We start from the raw sequence: 22,127 nt of genomic DNA, 5'->3' as shown, positions 1-22,127 counted from the left end.
GTTAATTTGCATTTAGTATATGAAGAAAAGGGGGATTTTTTACAGTTTTACTGTGTGTGTGTGTGTGTGTGTGTGTATATATATATATATATATATATGTATATATATATATGCATATACAGTATATGCAGTAAAAATAAATGTACTGTAAAATAAATTTGAGCAAATATTTCATAAGCATATTACTTTACAGTAGGAAAATACTGATTTTGTGCTCCAGTTCATCTGTGTGTAGTGTTTTGTGTTTGACAGTGAGCATGCAGCACACAGGCACTTTATCTTGACAGCCTGAATTCACACTCTTATCAAGTAGGGATTTGAGCTACGAGACAGGCCTGTGTTTCTCTGTTTTAGGGTAGTGTGATGTGAGAGTCCCAGACAAATGCAGTAATCTCCATCAGAAGAGTCTACGTAAGGCCTTCAGTGATGTACTCTCGCGCGGCAGTTGACATGCACAGCCTGCAACATGAGATTATGTCTGGCCTTTTGCAAACATCAGTAATGCAGCTCCAGCACAAAGTGCCTGTAACTCTAGTATTAAGGAGGCTTTTGGAATCATAAACCCAGATGCAAAGATTAAGATTTGATCTAAGGCTTTAGCTGTTCAGCCTGGTTTGTTTTTGAATGATTTTCTATTTATTTTTCTGATGCAGTCCAATTTCTTTAATGCCGTCCTGAAATTCCGAAACTTTTCGGCAGTAAACCATCTGATCAAAGCGAATCATTTGAAGCTGTCTTTAAGAAATGCGGTCAGATTCGGATTTGATCTAATGCAATCCACTGCGGCACAGAGCAACGTTTTCTTCTCTCCTAATTTCTTGATTTATCTGAATGCTTCCAATGATTCCTTCGTGTCAAACATCTCATTCCTCTATTGAATCACACTGTGACATAGGCTAGATCCTGCTTAACCGATTTAACTGGCTTATTGAGGAAGCAGAGCTAATGTCTCTCATTCTCTCGCAAAAGAAAATATAATGTATACGCACATGAAACATGCGGTGATATGTGTAAAAGCTGATTCATAGTGATTCTGTGGTCAGGTAATGTGGGCGGTATGAGCAAAATCTTATTTCATGCTATTGAATATATTATATTATGGCAGTGGTATATATACGATTGCTTTATATAGCTGGAAATTCTTTTATTTTTCTGTTAATTCAACATTCAGTATGTTTCATAATGAAGCATGGGATGTAGTAATGCCTATTTTTGGAAAATCTAGAGAATTATATATGCTTTGCAGATCAAATGCACAACATTACATTTGATTAATTTATTTTTGTAATGAATTTTGATGGACACAGACCAAAATGTATTCTTATACACTACTATTAAAAAGTTTGGGCCTAGTCATTTAAAAAAATATATATAATAATACTTTTTGTCAGCAAGGATGCATTAAATTGATTAACAGTTAAGACATTAATCTTGTAAAAAAAAAAAAAAATCAACTTACAATAAATGTAGTTACATTAAACTTTCTATTCGTCAAAGAATCCTGAAAAAGAGTATCACAGTTTCCACAAAAATATTAAGTTGCACACCTGCTCTTTTAACACTGATAATAATAGAAATGTTTCTTAAGCACCAAACCAGCAATTATTTCATATTCAAGACATTTTCAGAAACATAAAAAAATATATATATCTCTTACCAACCCCAAACTTTTTAACGGTAGTATAACTGTATGATACAGTAAGCCTGGATCAGTGCAAACTAAGCACATTCAGAAACACAGTGAATCTAATATTAGTCAATTCTAATTGGATAAGCCACATTTGAAGTCCTTGTAAAGTAGCCGAAATAAACTGACCTGTGACCACACATTAGTTAAATTCTATATTAACGCAGAGAGATGAATTTTATACAAGGACAGGGAAAATCTGAAAAGCTACCCAGCTAGACACTAGAAATATTAAACATTTAAAGCTATTTCAACATTAAATTAGATTCTTTGTACAGCGGTCTGAATTTGGCCATACTCTTTTCTTGATAACATCTCTGAGACTTTGTCTAATTGATCTGGCTCACAATTTTTTTTACAGACATCCAATACAGCATGAAATATGCATTCGATTTTCCTTTCGGACATTTTTAACAGTGCTAATTCAACATTTATATGAGTCTTTAAAGAGTGTTCTGTGTTTTTGTACGAATTAGAGGATTAGAATCCATCACTTTATTGTTCCTCTGCTGTAATTACACAAAAAAGCAAACAAAGCAAAGTGCTCATTTAGCTCTGATGATGAGCCAAGGGGCGATAATGAGTTTTTGATTTAAAAAAAAAAATTCCTCCATTAGGGTCTATTATTTTTCAAACATCTTGGAGAACGTAAACATATGTAATATTAATAGCTTAGCAAGTTGCGATAACAGCCCCATACATGTATCTCTCATATAACACTGTGAATAGATTGTAATAGGCTTGTGTGTTGGGTTTAGGTGATGAAGTTGAGGAAGTTGGCTCAGCAGATTGCGAACTGCAGACAGTGCCTGGAGCGCTCGAGTGCCCTCATCACACAGGCTGAGCACAGCCTGAAGGAGAACGACCACGCCCGCTTCCTCCAGACGGCCAGGAATGTGGCTGAGAGGTGAGACTGCACACACACACACACACACACACCAGCACTTCTTACCGCTGCCAGCGTGAAGGCAACTTTCAGCTACTCTGCACATTTCCTGGTGCCGCCCCCTCCTTTCAGCTCTGTTGCTTGTGGCTTATATTCACAATAATACAAAATATGCCTTCAGGACTCAATATTTAACAACATTTGTGCAACATCAGGTGTGGAGAAAGACTTTGTGGTGTCATGCTTTTTACAAAACTGGGATTTTTTTGGTGCCGTCTGATTGCCATCTATCAAACCTTTGCTATTATAAGCCTGATCATCACCTCTCCAAATGCCTTTCTGGCTTTTTGCAATACTGACTGTTTGGATATTGAGTCTCAACTGACAGCTTTCAAATGCTTGCACGCATTCAAGCGCACATGCCTTACGGTGATACAACAGTGTGTGAGAACAGTCAAATGCACTTCTTGGTAAAAATAACTGTCTTGGTAAGCAATGCATGTAAACAGTTTGACCTATCTGTGCATTAGACAGTGTAAATGCAGCGTAATAAACCTGATGCTGGGTGTATAATAATATTAATAAAACAACAATTTTGACAAAAAAAGAAGAAAAAAAAACTGCTTACTTCTCTTAATGTTTTTGTTGTTGTTCTGTATTTGTGACTGTTTACTTACTGTTTTATTTATATATATATATATATATATATATATATATATGTGTGTGTGTGTATGTGTGTGTGTGTGTGTGTTATTATTACTATATTTATTATTAATATTTAAACAGGCAGTGTAAACCAAGAAGTGTGGTCAATAGCATTTTTGTTTGCTGTAGAATCCTTTTTTTTTTTTTTTATCAAGAACCTTAAAATGTCAGTGGTTTTAGGTATCCCTATCCCTATCCCTGTCTTCTATATTATTTGAATTTGCCGCACACATTTCTCTGCATTTGACTGCTGCCAGATGCTGTTTTATAATTCTGTCACTTTGGGTGAAATCACATCCAGCCTTACTGTCTGTAAATAGACTGTTGTAAATAGAAACATTTATAAATTAATTGCCAGTGCCTCTTTCCACCCAGAGTTGCCATGGCCACCGCCTCCTCCCAGGTCCTCATCCCAGATGTCAATCTGAACCAGGCTTTTGACAATTTTGCCCTTGATTTCTCCAGAGAAAAGAAAATCCTGGAAGGACTGGATTACTTGACAGGTAAAATCAGTGAGAAATCTGAAACCACCTTCAACGAGTGTTTTCCTTGTATCTAGTGCAAAGTTAATGAATACATGGCCAGAATTAAATCAGCCATCCTTGGCGGAACCAAATCAATACGTCCTGTCTTGACGCTTGCCTTCTTTTCCAGCACCCAACCCTCCCTCTATACGTGAAGAGCTCTGCACAGCCTCTCATGACACCATTACAGTGCACTGGACTTCTGAAGATGAATTCAGCGTCACCTCTTATGAGCTTCAGTACACCATCTACACTGGCCAGACCAACTTCATCAGTGAGTCTAAATACATGCCTTACACAGCACAGGATCTCACTCTTTTACCATCAATCCCTCATTTATACTTTTCAACTGCTTTTGCTTCTATACACAACCTTTACATTAGAGCTTCTAGTATCATCAAGTGACTTTACAAAGGCTGAATAGGAACATATACATTACCTTTCAGAAGTGTGATTTATTCAATTATCCAATCATTCATTGATCAAAATTACAATAAAAGATACCATTTCTTTTTTCTTTTTTCCTATTTAAATGTATTTTAACAATTTATTCCTGTAATGACATTACTCCAGACTTCAGTGTCACATGATCCTTCAAAAATCATTCTAATATGCGGATTTGATGCTCAAGAAACATTTATTATTATTAATGTTAAAACATATTTTTGTGGAAAGCGTGATAATAATTATTTCAGGATTCTTTGAATAAAAACAATTTTATTTGAAATCGATTGTCACTTTTGATCAATTTAATGTTCTTTCTGAATAAAAGTTTTAATAAAAAATAAAAAAATCTTACAGACTTTTCAACAGTAGTGTTTAGAATTGTATTTTTATATTATTAGTTACATTTAGCATTTTATTCCATATTTAGCATTATTTTGAAGCGCCAAAACTACTGCTATGCACCATCATAGCATTTTTTTTTAACACATACATGTTCCCCCATATCTTTTTATGCACTTGTAAATAAAAGTATGAAGTCTAGATTTTACATATGTGTGGAATGAAAGAGTTGTTTAATTGCTTGAAGGGCCAGTGAAGCACTCTGACAGGCATAAAGAGTAAAGTAAAAGAGACAGCATTTTCCTCTCTCGCTCTCTCACTCGCAAACCTGCTCCTCAGTTCCCATTCAGCCCGCTTTGGTAAATAACAGTATATTCATTTCAACCGCTGATAGTTCAGAAGCCCAGGAACATCCACAGAGCTACCGCAGGCTCCTTAGAGGATACAGACAAACAGACGCAGAAATGGAGAGCAATGCTTTCTTCCCAGACCTTTTTACAACATTGCGTCTTCGAATGCGGATGCCTAAATGCTCCAATTCTTAGATGCGTACTCTTCACTCCCATGAGAAGAAATGTGAGCCTTTGCTCATGCATTTTCTCAGCCATTGGCCAAATCAGGAAAAGTGGCTCCGTAACATACTCCGGCCCCCATTCAAGATTTATCAGCTTTAGATGGATTTCCTTCTGTGGGGAGCTTCAATCACGTGTAGTTTCAAGGCATTTTTAATGGAATCATATTTTTATATTGCTTTGTTATTGTTTTTCATGTTTGCAGGCCAGTGAAATTGATGGCTTCTTTTATGTTCCCTTTAGCAAAAGTGTATTATATTTCACAAACCTTCAGTAAAAGCATCAAATTCAAGGGCTCGGGTTGGATAACACAGAGGATCTTTTTCATAACAATCATTTATTGTGATCCGTCAGTATGCATGCCAGCAGCGTTCTTTTGACATACAAAATAACAGTCATGTGCAATGTAAAAATCAATACTTTTCCCCTGCAATGCACTTGAGTCCAATATGTGTAATTGCACAGCTGCCATGACTGGAAAGCCAACCTTTCGTGATCAATTAAACATGCCTATAATTCATATGCATCTGCCAAAACTAGCTGTAAAATAGATTTAAAAGCAGGAACGCTTCTAGGAACGAGAGTTGTTCGAGGTGCTGTTGAAAGAGCGGCTCAGGTTTATCGTCAGGCCTGGGAAAGTGAGGGCACTGACCTGGCATCAGCCCTGATGAGATCTGACACGAGCTAATGCTCTTTGCTCCGCTCTCATTGTGACATTGATTGATAGTGAGACAAGCCACTGGACTGGCATGCTAACCTGCGGCAAACAGTATGCAAATGCCGCTGTCCTTGCGGAGGAAACGGGCCACATTACCTAATCTGACATGTGCACCTCTAGCTCAGGGATGCCTGCCGTGACTCATGGGTAGTTTATAGAAAACGGAAGAGACGTGGATGTTACGAGGGCCAGAAAACATGTGGTCGAACAACTGTAAAGCTGACAGTTGCAAACAGCAATGAGGTCAAACCAGTCTAACAAATTACTTATGGTCATCTGATTCTGTCTGTTTTCCTGCAAAACTCATTCATTTGATTATGCATGTCCTCACAAAGCATACGCTCAATGTGCTCTGCAACCTTGAAAAACCCGAGAAATCTTGTGTATAGACAAACCCACGCAGAGAGAGTCAGAGTGTGTTGACCGTGTTTTAACAGTCAGCTACTACACTGGAAAAAAAAATGGGTAGGATTTACTTTGAAACAGTTTTCACTCAGAAATTGCTAGTAAATTTCACAAAAGAAACAGCAAGTAATTACTAGGTTATGGCAAGTAACATGACATTTTAAAGTAGGACTGAAATAGTATTTTCAATTTTTTACAGCATGTATATAATATCAGTTCATCAGAAATTAAAGGGATGCTCGTATATATATATATATAAACACAAACATATATTATATAAATACACACTTTTGTTAGATGCGATTAATCAGCTTGGCCGCACTAATATATACAATATATAATGTACTGTATTATATTGTCTATATACGGTGGATGTCAATAATCACCAAAACGGTTTTGTCCAATCCTGATCTTTTATCTACATTTCTAGATTGCACATATCTCATATTTCATCATATTGTATTCTGGTCTGGTAATGGGTTTAGTGCCGCTGCAGACAGATGGTGACCTTTAGCTGTCAAATATATGTTTATTCATTCTCAGAGGTAAGTGTTGTTGATTGTGGAGCTCATATGAATTGGTTTTGATGAAGAAACTGCAATCAGCTCTGACGTGTAAGAAAAAGACCTATAAAATCGATTCTAATTTGTATATAATAATATTGTTTGCTTATTTGAGGTCAAACTAATGTGTTTAGAAGGCCAGCATGAGTATAGAAGGTAGACAGAATCAAGTTTTAGCTTTCTCACAATGTGTTGGTCCAGTACTGCACCTTTAGGAAAAGTTAGACAATTTGTGCAATGGTTTTATACATCACTAAATCTTCCCTGTCAGATTTTGAAATGACTTTCAGCTGTTTTCACAATGTTTATGATTTTGAAAGGATGTAAATCTACTCTTGAAGATGTATCTTACCTTGTTGCTTATATATCATGCTTCAAGTTGAACACAGCCTTCTGGTTGATGCACACCTCTGTGACATTCTCACAATATTCCCAATATTCCTGTCCTACTTCTATGATTTATCCCTGGTGGTGGATATTGCTCATCTTATATCTGAAGTGAATTTTGAAGCACAGATAATCACAGGACTGGTCAGCCAGGCATTGATTAGGTGTCATGTTATGTTTGCTTGATGCCGTTGGCCATCGTAAGACAGTGGATCTTGCTGCAAGGTTTCGGTTGCTTTTTGGGGCGTTATTATTTGACAGCGGTTACTGCCAAAGCCTAGGTCTTTGTACCTTAAGATATTCATAAGCTGGGCTTTGGAGAGCTGCCCAAAAATGTGAATTTGAAATGAAGACACAGTCCACAGTGGCCACCGATGAGAAGTGGGACATTGTTGAAGTGAATGTGACCGTATGTTTTTTCTGGGTGTAGGAAAATGCGTTCTTGTGGAATCATATCACATGCTCATACATACTCGTAATGCACTAGGATTAATTCTTAACTATGTGTCCTATTGGCATTGGTGACATCTAAACACATGCACGGTCATGGAAACACACACAAGCACGCACACAATAGAAACATAAAAGTCTAGTTTAGATTTGCCGACAGTATTGGGAGCAGCTCCGTTCCAGTCTTGTGTTTTGGCTCCCTTTCATCTGCCAACACACACACACACACACACTCACTCACTTGTACAGTCTAGGATCCCTATTCACACTGCTTTTTTTTTAGCCAGTGACACATACCTTCATCTGAACCTCTTTTGAAGTCTCTCTCCCTCTGAATGTCAAGCAACAGCAGAGAATTTACAATGTAAGCAGCATATTGTACTCTGTTATTCTAATTCGATTCATTAAACAACATCAAACGCCTTTTTGTTATGGACATGGATCAAATGACTTTTTTGCTCATGAAAAAATATTAGCGACATGCAGATGCTGGAAGAAAATGGCTAATACTTTAAAAGCTTTGTTTTCTTTTTTATCCAGTGATCATTTACTTGCATACTTACAGATATAATGTGCAATTACATTTATAAGCAGGCAACAATTCATTAGACATGTGGTTTACATTCAGCTGAATGATGCAGTAAATGTCTTTGCGAAAGGGATATTTTTACCGGCTGAAAGCCGTTTTCTTTAATGGTTGAATGATATGGATTTTTATAAATTGCTAATACTGATCTAGAAAGCAGGCTGGTCAGTGGCTAAGTATATTGTTGTTGTTATTGTTATTATAAATTATAAAATTATATTATAATGATTTAAATATATTTTATATTATTGTTATTAATATAAGCTAGATGGATTATCATCATTATAATTTTGTATTAATATTGTTACTATCATAATTATTTCATAAAGAAAATAACCGTGAGGTACTGTAAGGTGCTGTATTGTGAATATAGTCTGAAGGATAATAATTGATCTGTTGGCACTGTGGAAACTGAAGTTACAGTATCATGTACTTGTATAAGTACTTGCCAATATTTGTCTGGCACACGTTTGGCATACCTTGTGTGGCAATGCCAGTGGTTTTAATGGAAGTGTTGATGTTTCCTAAAGGCATTCTGGGCAAATGGATCACCATGAGAGACTGGCTGGGGGGCATCTCTATTTGCCTGAGGCAAACATCCTGAGTCTCTCTCCGAACGTGTGCTATATGTGTTTTATAATAATAATGCATTACATTTATATAGCGCTTTTCTAGGTACTCAAAGCGCTTTTACATATGGAAGGGGGAATCTCCTCAACCACCACCAATGTGCAGCATCCACCTGGATGATGCGACGGCAGCCATATTGCCCCAGAACGCCCACCACACACCAGCTTACTGGTGAAGAGGAGACAGAGTGATGAAGTCAATCAGTGTATATATAGGGATGATTAGGAGGCCATGATGGACAGAGGCAAATGGGCAAATTTGGCCAGGATGCCGGGGTTACACCCCTACTCTTTTTCCGAAGGACATCCTGGGATTTTTAATGACCACAGAGAGTCAGGACCTCGGTTTAACGTCTCATCCGAAGGATCTGTTTCTCATCAAACAGAAATAGACATGCCTCGAAAAATTAACTTCATATGTACCATTCCCTTTTTAGAATCACAATGTGTTCAAATATCTATTTGCATGTGGTGATTATTGCACCGGCATCTGTCATTAATGTTGTGCTCTTTCTCTTGCCTTGCAGGTCTGTATAATTCTGTAGATAGCTGGATGATTGTGCCCAATATCAAGCAGAATCACTACACTGTCCATGGCCTGCAGAGTGGCACCCGTTACATCTTTTTCGTCAAGGCTATCAACCAGGCAGGCAGCAGAAACAGTGAACCTGCTCGCCTCAAAACCAACAGTAAGTCCAGTGCGATGCAAGGATCAATAAACCTCATGCTAGTGGTCAGTCGATATGGCTTTTTCAATAGCTGGTGTCAATATCTAGAAAGTATTATGAATTATATATCACCAAAATTAACATTTATTTTACACAACATTGAGTCAACATTTACTCAGAAATATATGGCACTGCAGGGATGATGTATTTTTGTTGGCAACCCGGAAGTTATCATCACCCTTGTTCAAATTCTTTTTTGGATTATTGCAGAAAATGAGCTCTGTCACTGACAAAAGTTTATGATTCTTACATGTATGATGATGTGCAAAAATGAACACAACTTCTATGAATTTTGAAGCCTAAATACAATCAGCAGAAATAAAAAGATAAAGTTTGGCTGTAAACAGACTACACCACTATCACATGACTTCAGCATCCCCACCATCAAGCTTCTGATAACTCTTTCAGGCTTTATTTAAAATCTACAAGTTGGAAAGTTTGAGTTAGAATAGTTTGCAAGAGCAAAAATATAAACACAACAGGCTGTAAAAGTGGACTAGTGAATAGATGAGTTGAGGACAATCTACATAAAAGCTTTTAAAAAATCATGAGTGAGGTATTACTGATGTTTTAACCACAGACCTTATTTCAGGCATTTAACCAAAAAACAATTAAAACATTTTGTACATTTACATTTATTGTACACATGTACTCAAGATTTGCTAAAAAATATTTGCAAATGGAAATATTCCCTCTGAACCCCAATTATTACAGGATATTTGTAGGGGAGAGTTATGAACTGACACAAACAATCTCAAATTATTGATAAATCAGGCCTAACACACCCCTTCAGCACCTCTTAGGTCTTATATCCAGAGTCCTAGTAGATATGGTGGTGATGCATCAGTGTAAATGCAGCAGCTCTGTCATACTCAACCGCTAAATACCTTTATCGGTGTTCTATCTGCGACTAGCACCCGAGCATGCAAATAATGGGAACCATCAGTTGCTTTGGTGTCGAACCGCTGTGTGTGAGAGATAGAGAGATCTGGGAAAGCCCAGGTCCCTCACCTAAGCTGTCAGACGTTACCCAGCCTTCTCACAGCAAAGAACTCAATCAAGAGACAGGGCACCAGGTGACAGCATTCAGATGGGTTATTGCATCAGAGACTCTCAGTGGCCTTGTGGAGGAGTTTGAGAGAGAAATACAGGAATGTCTAGAGGAAACGGCAAACATTCCTCTCTCACTCATTTTCATTGTCTGTTTCTACCTCTTGATCCGCTCCTTTCTCATGGTTCTTCAAGCTTCTGTGAGAATACTGCAGCAGTGTATCTCTCTCTCTCTCTCTCTCTCTCTCTCTCTCTCTCTCTCTCTCTCCTATCACTCACCAACCAACAGTCTTTTTTGTTACTGTAATAATGCTATTTTAGACAGTGGTGCCATTAAATGTAATTTTCGCCCAGACACATACAAAGCTCCAGTGTCTGTATTGTGCTGTGAAAGCCTGTCCTATGAAAGCGTACAGTATATATGTTGCTCTACAGTTCACTGGTACTGAGACTCAAAGTCTAAGCCCTTTCAAATATTTGTGTTGTTTTTGAGTTTCCAAGAGAGAAAGGCTTTTTCCCATAATGCATAGGTTCGTAGGATCATCTAAACTAAAGATGTATGTTATTTTATGATCATCTGTTTCCTAACTTGGCACATTAATTGCTCATTATTAAGTAGAAATATTTTGTGTGGATAATATTTTTGAATGTCTCTTGTGCTGACCAAGATGGCATTTATTTGATAAAAAATACAGTGAAACAGTAATATTGTGAAATATTCGTACAATTTTAAAGCTACACTGTGTAGTATTTTCTCCCATCTAGCGGTGAAATTGTTTATGACTACCAACTGAATATTACTTTCTAGCCCCTCCCATTCTGAGGGCGTTTTAACTCCTACGGTGGCCATATTATTTCAAATCTGCCGGCAGTCGCGAGTAATCTCCCCCTCGCATTCGTCACGGTGCCACTGAGTGTAAAAACGCGAAAGGCGAAGCTTGAATTTCCAGGTATGTCCCTCTTTGGCTACTGTATTTTGAAGATGGAGGCGCAACATGGCTGCCGCCGTTCGAGCGACTCGCTCGTATGTATTCTAAATGGCAGATTCTACGCTTACGAAAATACTTGATTAGTTGGTAGAAGTAATTACACATTAATGAGCACATATCATTTTGAAAGAACAAAGTGTTTTTTGCTAAGAATCAACTTAAAAAATTACACGGTGTAGCTTTAACATTTCTATTTTAATACCTTTTTAAAATGTATTTTATTTATCAGATATCAAAGCTGAATTTTCAGCATCATTACTCCAGTCTTCAATGTCCCATGATCCTTCAGAAATCATTCTGATATTCTAATTTGGTGCTCAAGAAACAAGAAAACAGTTGTGCTACTTATTATTTTTGTGGAAACCTTGATACCCTTTTTTCAGTTTTCTTTGATGAATAGAAAGTTTCAAAGAATGGCATTTATTTGAATGCATCCTTGCGGAATAAAAGTATTATTCCTTTAAAAAGTCTTACTGATCCCAAACTTTTGAACAGTATGTGCTTCTTAGATAATGCTGCAATTGGGAAATGTGCCGTTTGAGACTTAGCATTATTTTTCTACTAAATGCTTTGGGAAGCCTAGCCAAAGTATAACTTTCTCTCTTTGTAGTACAGTAGCATTGAAATTCAAAGTAGGAAATTTAAGGCTTGCTGTTTATTGTATTCACCATAGAAGACATTTTAACCCTTGCATCATCAAAGAAAGTCGTTTTCTACAGCTGTGCCTTCTGTCAACTGTCTTTGGGCTAATTCTGTGTTTCACGTTTTCTCTGGCACACGCATTCTTGCCATGCCTACTCGACCGTGAAAGTCCAGACACCTCCCCCCGTCTCAAGAGAAATGCTATTTAAAGACATTTACATAATCACTTCCTGTTTGATTCAGGAATTCAGAGTGAGAGCGTGCTTTAACCCCCAGTTGAATCCTAGATTGCTCAAGCTTGATCATCTACAATTAATTTCTCAGAAGCCTTTAAGTGGCGACTGTAATTTGCAAAGGCAGAGATGATGTAGAATTGATCTTATCACAGAGCCACTTGATTCTGATATGTACAAAGGCCAAAAATCAGGATCGCTTTAGCTTAAAATGCAGCATTCTTAATTTTTTATGTAATTATTTAATATTAATTAGGCAAGTGGACTGTGTGGTTATATCTTGTATAAGTAATGTTATGTCAGTTCAAGTCTTGAACTGAAATGTATTTGTATAGTGCTTTTCACAATACACATTGTTTCAGCTTTACAGAAAATCACAATGTTTATAATATCTTAATATCTTCTTGCCCTATATTCATAATTAGCAGATTAGAGCTGGGCAACAATATAGTTTTTGCAATGATACAAGCAATCATGCAGTTGAGATATATAGTTTGTCACCCTACACGTGTATATTGTATGCTGATAAATTTGGACATATTTATATATCCAACTTTATATAAAGAGTTTGCCGATAATATAGTTATAATTTGTGACAAAATAAAAAAAATGTAGTTGAGATTTGCTATGTAATATAGAGGCTATCACAGTAACAGTATATATACAGTATATTTAGCTGGAAATGCTATCTAAAATGTTTTATATGTTAAACCATGTAATGTTTATTTCTGATAATCCAGTGACTAAAATAAATTAAATAAATGAAAATATCATACATATAATAATTTATTATATATTTTTATATATTAGGGCTGTCAAGCATTTGAAATTTTTATCAGATTAATTACATGACTTGACAATTAATCGAATTAATTGCACATCAGTTGTGGCTGTGTTAAACGTACAATATGTATTTTTTCGCCGCTAGGGGTCGCTAACCTCTTACAACAACAAAGGCATAGTTTGATGACGCAACATTTGCTAAGAATTATGGATTTTGTCATCAACGTCAAGCCGACCGATCTAATCATGTTTATGGATGAGTAAATATATCTATGTTTTTATCATGACTGTGATATATATATAAGAGACAGCTATCAGCTCCACACGCGACGCGAGTCCCGTGGATATAAAAGGAATATGGACATTTCATTCTACCGAACTACACGCAAGTGCAGAATTACTACTCACAGGTCAGTTTATTAGACAAATTAAACTTGTGAGGTAACGCAGCGCTGTTTCACTTGGTCTAACATTACACTATCACACTAAACTGCATTTGAATATGTTGAAATTTATGTTATTCTATGTGTTAGTTTGTCTGTATGAGACTAGCAGTAAGCTAGATCAACATTAGAATAACATACAGATCATATTCTAACATTTTATCATTGTTGAACTATATAACATTGATTAGTTTTATGTAAATGTGTTCACCTGTTTAATAAAGTACAGGTACAAAAAACTACATATTGTACCTTTAAAAGAGAAAAGCATCAAATAGACATTACAAAAAGCAGCAAAATTGATCTCACCATCATTTGTCTTTCTGTGATTACATAAAGAAACTGAAAAAACTGAGACAGACTAAATCCAGAAGAAATGTGGCAACGTCTCCAAGATGCTTGAAGAAAGCTTCCTGCAAAGCTACCTCAAAAACTTTGTGCAAGTGTACCTGGGAAAAAAGCTGTTTTAAAGCGGGGCCAGAGAATGTCTAATATGGCGAGAACTTTCACTCTCAGTACACTTCCGGCTTCTGAACTGGTTGCAGTTCCTCTCTGATTCCATATGAGGGCGCTCACAGGACGAGTGCAGAATGAATGGAGGTCTATGGCGCTATACCAATAAAAATCCACTTTTCTCAGGATATAATTTTTTGTCTAGTAATTTGAATGTTGAATTCGAAAGGAGATGCAAATAAATTACACATTGCTGGGTGATGGATTTTTTTGAGTCACTTATTTGCTTTAAAAAGTCTTTTAAAGTGTCAATGACGTCATACACATGTACGACCAGAGATACTGCTTCACGGCAATCCTTCACTCACTCTGGTGCGTTCGCGCTCTGCACTTTCTTTTCTCTCGAGGCATCGACAACACAGCTGACACAGGTAAATACACGTGCTAGAAGAGTTTTTGTTTTGTTTGTTTCTGGTCCCGCTGCGGATGACACGATGCCATCAAGCGGTATCTCTGGTCGTAATCAGTCCTTCACTGACCAATCAGCGTTCATTAGCAGAATGCTAGCGTGTTATGGGCAACAACAACTCAACCTGTAAGAAATCAAAAAGACATAAGTACTCGTTCATTCAACTTTCGACCTAAAACCCATGTTGAACTTGCAAAATCTACAATCAGATCTGAGATTTCTCAACTGCAATCGGGTGAAAGAGACAAATTTAGCTGTCTAGCCCCATTGACTCCCATTCATTTTGCACTCATGGCGATCGCCCCCAGTGGAACTCTGGTGGTACTACAACCAAAATTCGGTACAATAGAGCTTAATAGGGAGTGGGCAGGCTCTCCGTAGACGGGCTCTGGCGGGGCTCAGTAGTTTCGGGATTTCTTCACTGTATTCTCGCTTTTTGCTCGCAGGTTTCTCTCTAGAGCTCCCCCCACAGCTTCGGAATAGATATTTGACAACACTGTTGTAAAAACTCGTTGGCTATTCTCAGACACCAGAGGCTAGTAGATCAATGACATCAAAGCAGATGGGACATTCTTTAAAACGTCTTCTTCATTCGGGTTCGAACAGCGTGAGGGAGCGCAATAATGACAGCATTTTAGCAGATTTCTTTAGGCCGTAAAGCAATTGTTGACATCGCGAGACCTGATATCACGCGATACTTACTGACGCGGCGGCCGGCGGCCCGCCGGCCCAAAGTTGCAAGTGCGGATTTTCCGCTCACGGGCACCAGGGGGGTGCGAAACGACCACCATTCAACCTCAACTAAGTAATATAACCATTCCAATGACTCTGAAGCTGTTCAGTTAAGGTAAAAAAGTTACTTAGATCACCTTTAAACGCAAAGGGTGGTCACGGCAAATATTGATTTGATTTAGTTAATAAGTTAATTGATAAATAAAGTTTCTGCAGTTCTTCTCGATTTAGTCTGTCTCTGATTCTTCATGTAATCCCAGATGGACTCGACGATGGTGAGATCAGATCTCCAAAAATACTAACATGCCTAAGACTTTTGCATGTATATATATATCATTTTCATTTACTTGATTATTTGGAATTTTATGGACGTACACCAAAAGAAACCCTGATAAATCATGTGAAATAAATAGAATAGAAGCAGTGTGTTTATGTGTGTGCTCCATCCACTGCGGCCATCCTTCCTCTTATTTACCATCCCTGCTCCTGCTCTCCATCCCCCAGTCCATCACCAGGGTCTACGTGACTGTTCCTGAAGCGCAGCCATGCAGGCTTACAGAGCAACAACGGGAAGACATCAAATGGCTCTTTGCAAGTTGTGTTGAAATGAAAGTTTTTTTTTCCAGCTGAACTTTGGATGAGATAATATGTTCAAAAGGGATTGCTGAGATCTATAATACAGGCAGCAGCAGAGGTCTGCATACAAACTCGAGTCTGGACACTCGGTCCTTCACTCTACATTCCCACTGATCAATTTTTTATTCCTCAGATGGACCCTCTCTCTTCTTGTATTCTCTCTTCTGCTTTCTTAATGACATCATTATTCCAGATTATGGTCCATTTCGATGGCCATTCCATGTAGTGTTCAAACATACTGTGACTTTCTATCCATAAAAGACTGAAATGTAACATGTGGCCACATTTAGTTTTTTTGGTGAATTTTCGTAGGAGAAATCATGTTATTTTAGTTGGAATCCATGCGAACAGGAATTGTAGGAGTTGTAGCTCACAAGTAAACCTTTGAGGAAGGCAGGATATTTTAAGCATAATGTAACATTTTGGTAATTCCCTTCTTTTTCTTATTTTTTTTTACTTCATTATGCAAAATAACAAGGGGCAGCTCAAGTTTTTTGAAGACTAGATTTAATGTCATGTTTACTCTGCCCTGTGAAGGAAGAATTTTGAATGACAGAAACACTAAATAAGCGAGTGTGTGCGTGTGCGTGTGCTTGTGTTTGTGTTTTTGTTTGTTTGTTCGCTTGTTCGTTCGTTCGTGCGTGCGTGCGTGCGTGCGTATGTGTGTGTAGAGTCACAGCTGTTTTCCTATAGGAGGCCTCTTCTGTTTAGTCAGAACTGCCATGGCTGGTGACCGTACATAAAGCCAATATGACAAATATCACATGACAAGCAGCCCCAAGGGCAGCCATGTTTATTTGTTGTTAAAAGATCTCGGAATAATATTTACTCATCCTGCACAGCATAGGCATCACTCAAGCTGTCAGCAGTCAGCCCTCCCCTGCAGAAAGCACATCCCAAGAGCAGGAGCACAGCCAAAAGTGAGGTCACACTGTGTGTAATGTGTGTACATATATATATATATATGTATGTATGTATGTATAAGGTTCTGAAAAATGCTGCAGTACACTCTTTAATGTCATGGCCCCAGCTGACACTGCAAATTATGTTGTTGTCACATTTAGTGCATTACAAATAAACCTTTGAATATATGTGACAGGTGTCAGCGTCTGACTGCAGCTGTCATAAATCTAGTTGTTCTCACTCAGCACTGCTCATTTTTGCTCATATATATATATATATATATATATATATATATATATATATATATACACCGTCGTGAAAAAGAAAGTATACCTTTTGAATTCTATGGTTTTACGTATAAGGACATAATAAGAAATCATCATCCTTGGCAGGTCTTAAAATTAGGTAAATACAACCTTAGATAAACAACAACACATAACAGATTACACCATGTCATTATTTATTTAACAAAAACTAGACTAAAATGGAAAAGCCATGTGTGACAAATTTAAGTTCACCATCTACTGCTTCCATAGGAATTGAGAGGGTAAGTAGCAGTCAATGTCTTTGATTATTTGATCATCAGTGAGGGTGACCAACTTTATAAAAGCAGAATTTTTGGCAGTTTGCTGATCTAGAGCATTCAGGTGTGTGTTAACACAATGCCAAGGAGGAAAGACATCAGCAATTATTGCTGCCCATCAATCTAGCAAGGGTTACAAGGCCATTTCCAAACCATTTGAAGTACATTATTCTACAGTAAGTTTTCACAAGTGGAAAACATTCAAGACAGTTGCCAGTCTTTCTAGGAGTGGACGTCCCAAGGTCAGATCGTGCAATGCTCAGAGAAATCGCAAAACACCCAAAAGCTACACCTCAGACTCAACAGGCCTCAGTTAACGTTAAAAAATAAGAAAAAGAGGGGACTAGTATGGCTTTTTTGGAAGGGGTGCCAGGAAGAAGAAAAAAGGCAGCACTGCTTCTCTCTTCTCTCTAAAAATGAACATGGCAGCACGGCTTAGGTTTGCAAAGAACATGGAATATTCCAAAAAGAAAATCCAATGTTCAGTATAATTTCTAGTAGTTTAAGATTTAGTACTCGTTTTTAAATAAAAATGATACAATAAAGACACCTGTTCAGACACCTGCACTGCACAATTATGCCATTTTACTCCTTTTTGTCTTAAAAGAGTAATCAGTTTTATATAGAAGGCAATAAGCATTTCATGGGATTCTTGCTTGTAGCCTGTGTGTGTGTGTGTGTGTGTGTGTGTGTGTGTGTGTGTGTGTGTGTGTGTGTGTGTGTGTGTGTGTGTGTGTGTGTGTGTGTGTGTGTGTGTGTGTGTGTGTGTGTGTGTGTGTGTGTGTGTGTGTGTGTGTGTGTGTGTGTGTGCATCTGCATCGCTTTTCCTAGTGCCCTCAAACACATGCTGTAAAATGGCATGACTGCATGAATGTTGAGAATGGCTGCGCTCACAGCGATAAGCAGTTCAAAGACAAGAGCGTGTTAATGTAATTGGCTTCCAGCAGCATGTTGCCAGAACATTTCATATCTGGGTGCAGTAAACCTCACTCTGGGTTGAGATGATTGGTTTGTGGGCAGGGACACAGTGCAGCTGATTGTTTTCCTGCATTGTAAGTCATTACACTGGGGATGGGAAGATTTAGACGTGCCAAAGTTAAATGTCGGGTCTGCGGGGTCACCTCTTCTTTTCAAGAAATATAAAACTCAAATCATACTTGATTCTGTCTGTCTTTCACTCTCGCACACACTGTGCCTTTTATCACAACCGCTCATCTCTTAATTAACCAGAAGAGCTAAAACTGACATTTAACAAATTTCATGAATTGGGAAATTCCAGCAGACCAGTGAGAGTTTCTCCTCACCCATCTCTATCCTCTCTGCTCCTCAGGTCAGCCTTTCAAACTGGACCCCAAAACGGCCCATAAGAAGCTGCGCCTCTCCAATGACTGTCTGACCATGGAGAAGGATGAAAGCTCCCTAAAGAAGAGTCACACTCCGGAACGGTTCAGTGGAACCGGATCCTACGGTGCCGCTGGCAACGTCTTCATCGACAGTGGCTGCCATTACTGGGAGGTTTTACTGGGAGCCTCCACATGGTAAGTGATTTTGGATTTTACAGGCTTGTAACACATGTAACTATTAACTTAATAGGAAGTTTTTGTTGTACTTGTATCCCGCTCCAGTCGATTAACACTTTCCATAGATCATTTGCTAAAAACAAATAAAAAATATAACCTTTTTGTTTTGTTTTATTAGCCTGAAACTTACTCTCCTTAAGCACACTATATAAGGCATTAAAAATGTTAACAGGCAAGTGGAACAATAGCCGCTTTCCGACCAAGTAGTTACAGGAACTTAGTTATAGGAACTGTCCACTTCTAAACAGTTCTATGAACTACTCTCCCCCAAACTCGGTTTTGCTGTTTGCGTTCGCACTGGTCAAGTGGCCATAGGAACTGGTAGGAGGGGTAAGGGAGTGACGCAAGCACGGCGACTTTTATTTTGACGGAGCGAAGGACCTTTATTTTGACGCCGCTGAGAACGCCAGAGCAAACAATGCTCGCATTCTCTGTGTTCATTAGTTAGCGATCTGTCTAACAGTACTGTTTAACATGTTATTAGATAGAATTGTTATAGAAAGTACACAGTATATGAAAAAATGTTATTAGCCTATGCCTTGTGGTTGATGTCCAGTGTTGCTAGCTGAGCAGAAATACATAATCATGTTTGACTTGGTCCCCTCAAAGTTGCGTTGGATTTTCTCCTCAGCATAAAGGTTTAGAGACCCATCTATCACTGGTTTCCATGTTTGTATCTAGTTTCTGGAGTAAATATATAGGCTATAATCTGTGTGTTTACATACAGCTGTTTTAAAAATGGCGGGTGCTGGTGTTTTGCGTGCGCTCGGTCATCAGCGTATACTAACGTCACGAGTAGTTCCTATAGTGCTGGTTTAGACCCTACTCTGAAGTAGGAGCTAAATTAGTTCCTCCAAATGGAGTTCCTAGAACTAAAATCGTTCCTAGTTCCTGCGGTGCGAACACGCCGACATCCGGTAACTTCCCGCAATAGTTCTATGAACTGTGAAAAGGTTCCTCCGGTCGGAAAGCGGCTAATATGTATAATATAATATCTTAATTTAATGTTCCTCTTGGCAAGTTCAGATTACCGAGACATGCACAGTAAAAAGAGTACATTGTGCCCATCCAATTTGAACTTAAAAATCACACCTAGCTAATTTTTATTCATAAAGTTCACACTTTAATCAGACTGACTTCACAGACTCACCATTGCATTATAATTTTCACCTTGTGCCTGTTGTACAATCGTTCTTACAAATAATTTTTCTGTTAGAACATTCAGTAACATTATTTGTATTATTGTTTTTGTATTCTAAATAAGGTATTTGTCTTTGAGACATCCCTACCAATCACTGACTGTCAGTTTCAGTGAAATTTTCACTTGGTTTATTGAAAACAATTAAATATTAAGTTAAGATATGGGAACCTGGGTCCCCTACACAGAAGGTGTCCCCTATACAAAAGTAAATAAAAAACATATTAATAGAATAAAAAGTCTAACACATATAAAGTGTACTACTAAGAAAGCTTTCACACATGTTTGCATGTGCATGTTTGCTAGCCTGGAAATCCAGACCCAAATCCGAAAGATTAAGGGTCTGGCATTGAGTAATGAAAATCGCCCAACTCGAGGGGCGGCACCAAGCATGCATTTGAAAATCTTACTGCACGCAATTGGATAACACTACGACCAATCACAACAATACACGGGGTGACGTATCCAGAGTCACCAGTGGGTTTTCGCTAAGCCCCATACGCTTAGCTACCATTGGAGCTAACTGGTAGATTAGACTCTTGCCGTATCCGGTCGGCAAAACAGCAAAAACGTCCTTCTTGCAAAGGAACGATTCAAGCGCCATCTTCTGTTCTTCTTTTAGATAAAAAGCCAAGTCTAACTCGTTCATTGTAGCGGCCAAAGCTGTTTCAAACTACTGGTGTTCATCCATAGCCATCTTGCAATGTTTACTGATGACTTCGACGTTGCAGCGCTGTTATCATCTGTTTCAGGGCCGTGCACGGGGGGGTGGCCCGGTGGCTAGAGCCACTGTCCTTCTGCCCTCATCAGCTGAGGTGCCCCTCTCGCCCCCCTCCCTAACCCTCCAGAGGATTCCCATAAAAACGTTCTGTTATCGCTCCGCTAAAGATCCACTGATTCTGCTAATCTGCTCCATGTTTTCCTACTCGCTCCTCAGCATCACTCACAGACAAGCATGTGCCCGCTCTCCAACGACAGTTTCAGAATAGAATGTCGTCCCATTGACAGGTCGATTACAAATTACAATCCACATTACAGACAGTGGGTGATCCACGAAATTAGTATTTTTATTTCTGTCTGTAATGTTTTGCTCCTGGTCTTCAAATAGTGCTAACAACTTGTGCAAAATATCCATGTTCGTGGAAGAAAATTAGAAATCTTGTTCAATCAAATTATTTTACCTGATCTAATCTAATATAAATAACACTAATAAATAAATAAAACAGTAATAAATAAATAACATTTTCTGTTGTCGGCAGATTTTGTAGACAAAAAGCAATGCCTTCACAAAATTAGAAGAAGACAGAGTGAGAAAGAGCAAAGACAGGTTAAAGCCCATTCAACATTGCAAACATTGATTCAAAGTTCTAGAAAGCCAGCGGGTTTTTAATAACTTCCCATTATAATCAATTGCCTTAGTTGATACTAGTATCTATGTATAACATACATCATATTTCTAATATTTTAATAAGACCATATTAACATTATACATAATAAAAAGGTAATATACTATAAATTATCTAAATGAGTTCTAATCAAAATGAATAGTACCTTAGTATAGTAGGTTACAAGGTGGCTAAAGGCACATCCTAAGAAACATTTGCTTTTCACTACTCCCATAGTGTATGATTGCAGAAAAGTATGTTTGAAAATTGATGAGCAACAGATTTTGTGTGAAAATAAATCATAAAGGTGGTTATTACGTACGTATTAATGTATGAGGTGGCAAGGCGGTACACACGGGGTAAAACCAGCACGGTACAAAACACACACAGTATTGATACAAATACTTTAGCTAAATTAAAAT

The 22,127-nt window shown here is 38.0% G+C and overlaps 1 protein-coding gene across 7 annotated transcripts in view; it reads left to right on the top strand.

Annotated features, from left to right (window-relative positions):
- Positions 1–22,127, top strand: part of mid2 (midline 2) — a 158,236-nt gene that overhangs the window by 131,691 nt on the left and 4,418 nt on the right. For all 7 annotated transcript variants that reach the window (XM_084430326.1, XM_084430322.1, XM_084430323.1 and 4 more), the window contains 5 exons: positions 2,446–2,594; positions 3,654–3,781; positions 3,933–4,076; positions 9,426–9,587; positions 18,873–19,080. In XM_084430326.1, the coding sequence (XP_084286452.1) occupies positions 2,446–2,594; positions 3,654–3,781; positions 3,933–4,076; positions 9,426–9,587; positions 18,873–19,080 (791 nt within the window). The remainder of the gene's footprint in view (positions 1–2,445; positions 2,595–3,653; positions 3,782–3,932; positions 4,077–9,425; positions 9,588–18,872; positions 19,081–22,127) is intronic.

Source organism: Rutilus rutilus (genome assembly GCF_951802725.1).
Source record: "Rutilus rutilus genome assembly, chromosome: 14".
NCBI classification, from domain to species: Eukaryota; Metazoa; Chordata; class Actinopteri; order Cypriniformes; family Leuciscidae; genus Rutilus; species Rutilus rutilus.
The sequence above is the reverse complement of the archived record's forward strand: the minus strand, read 5'-3'. Positions and strand labels throughout refer to the sequence as shown.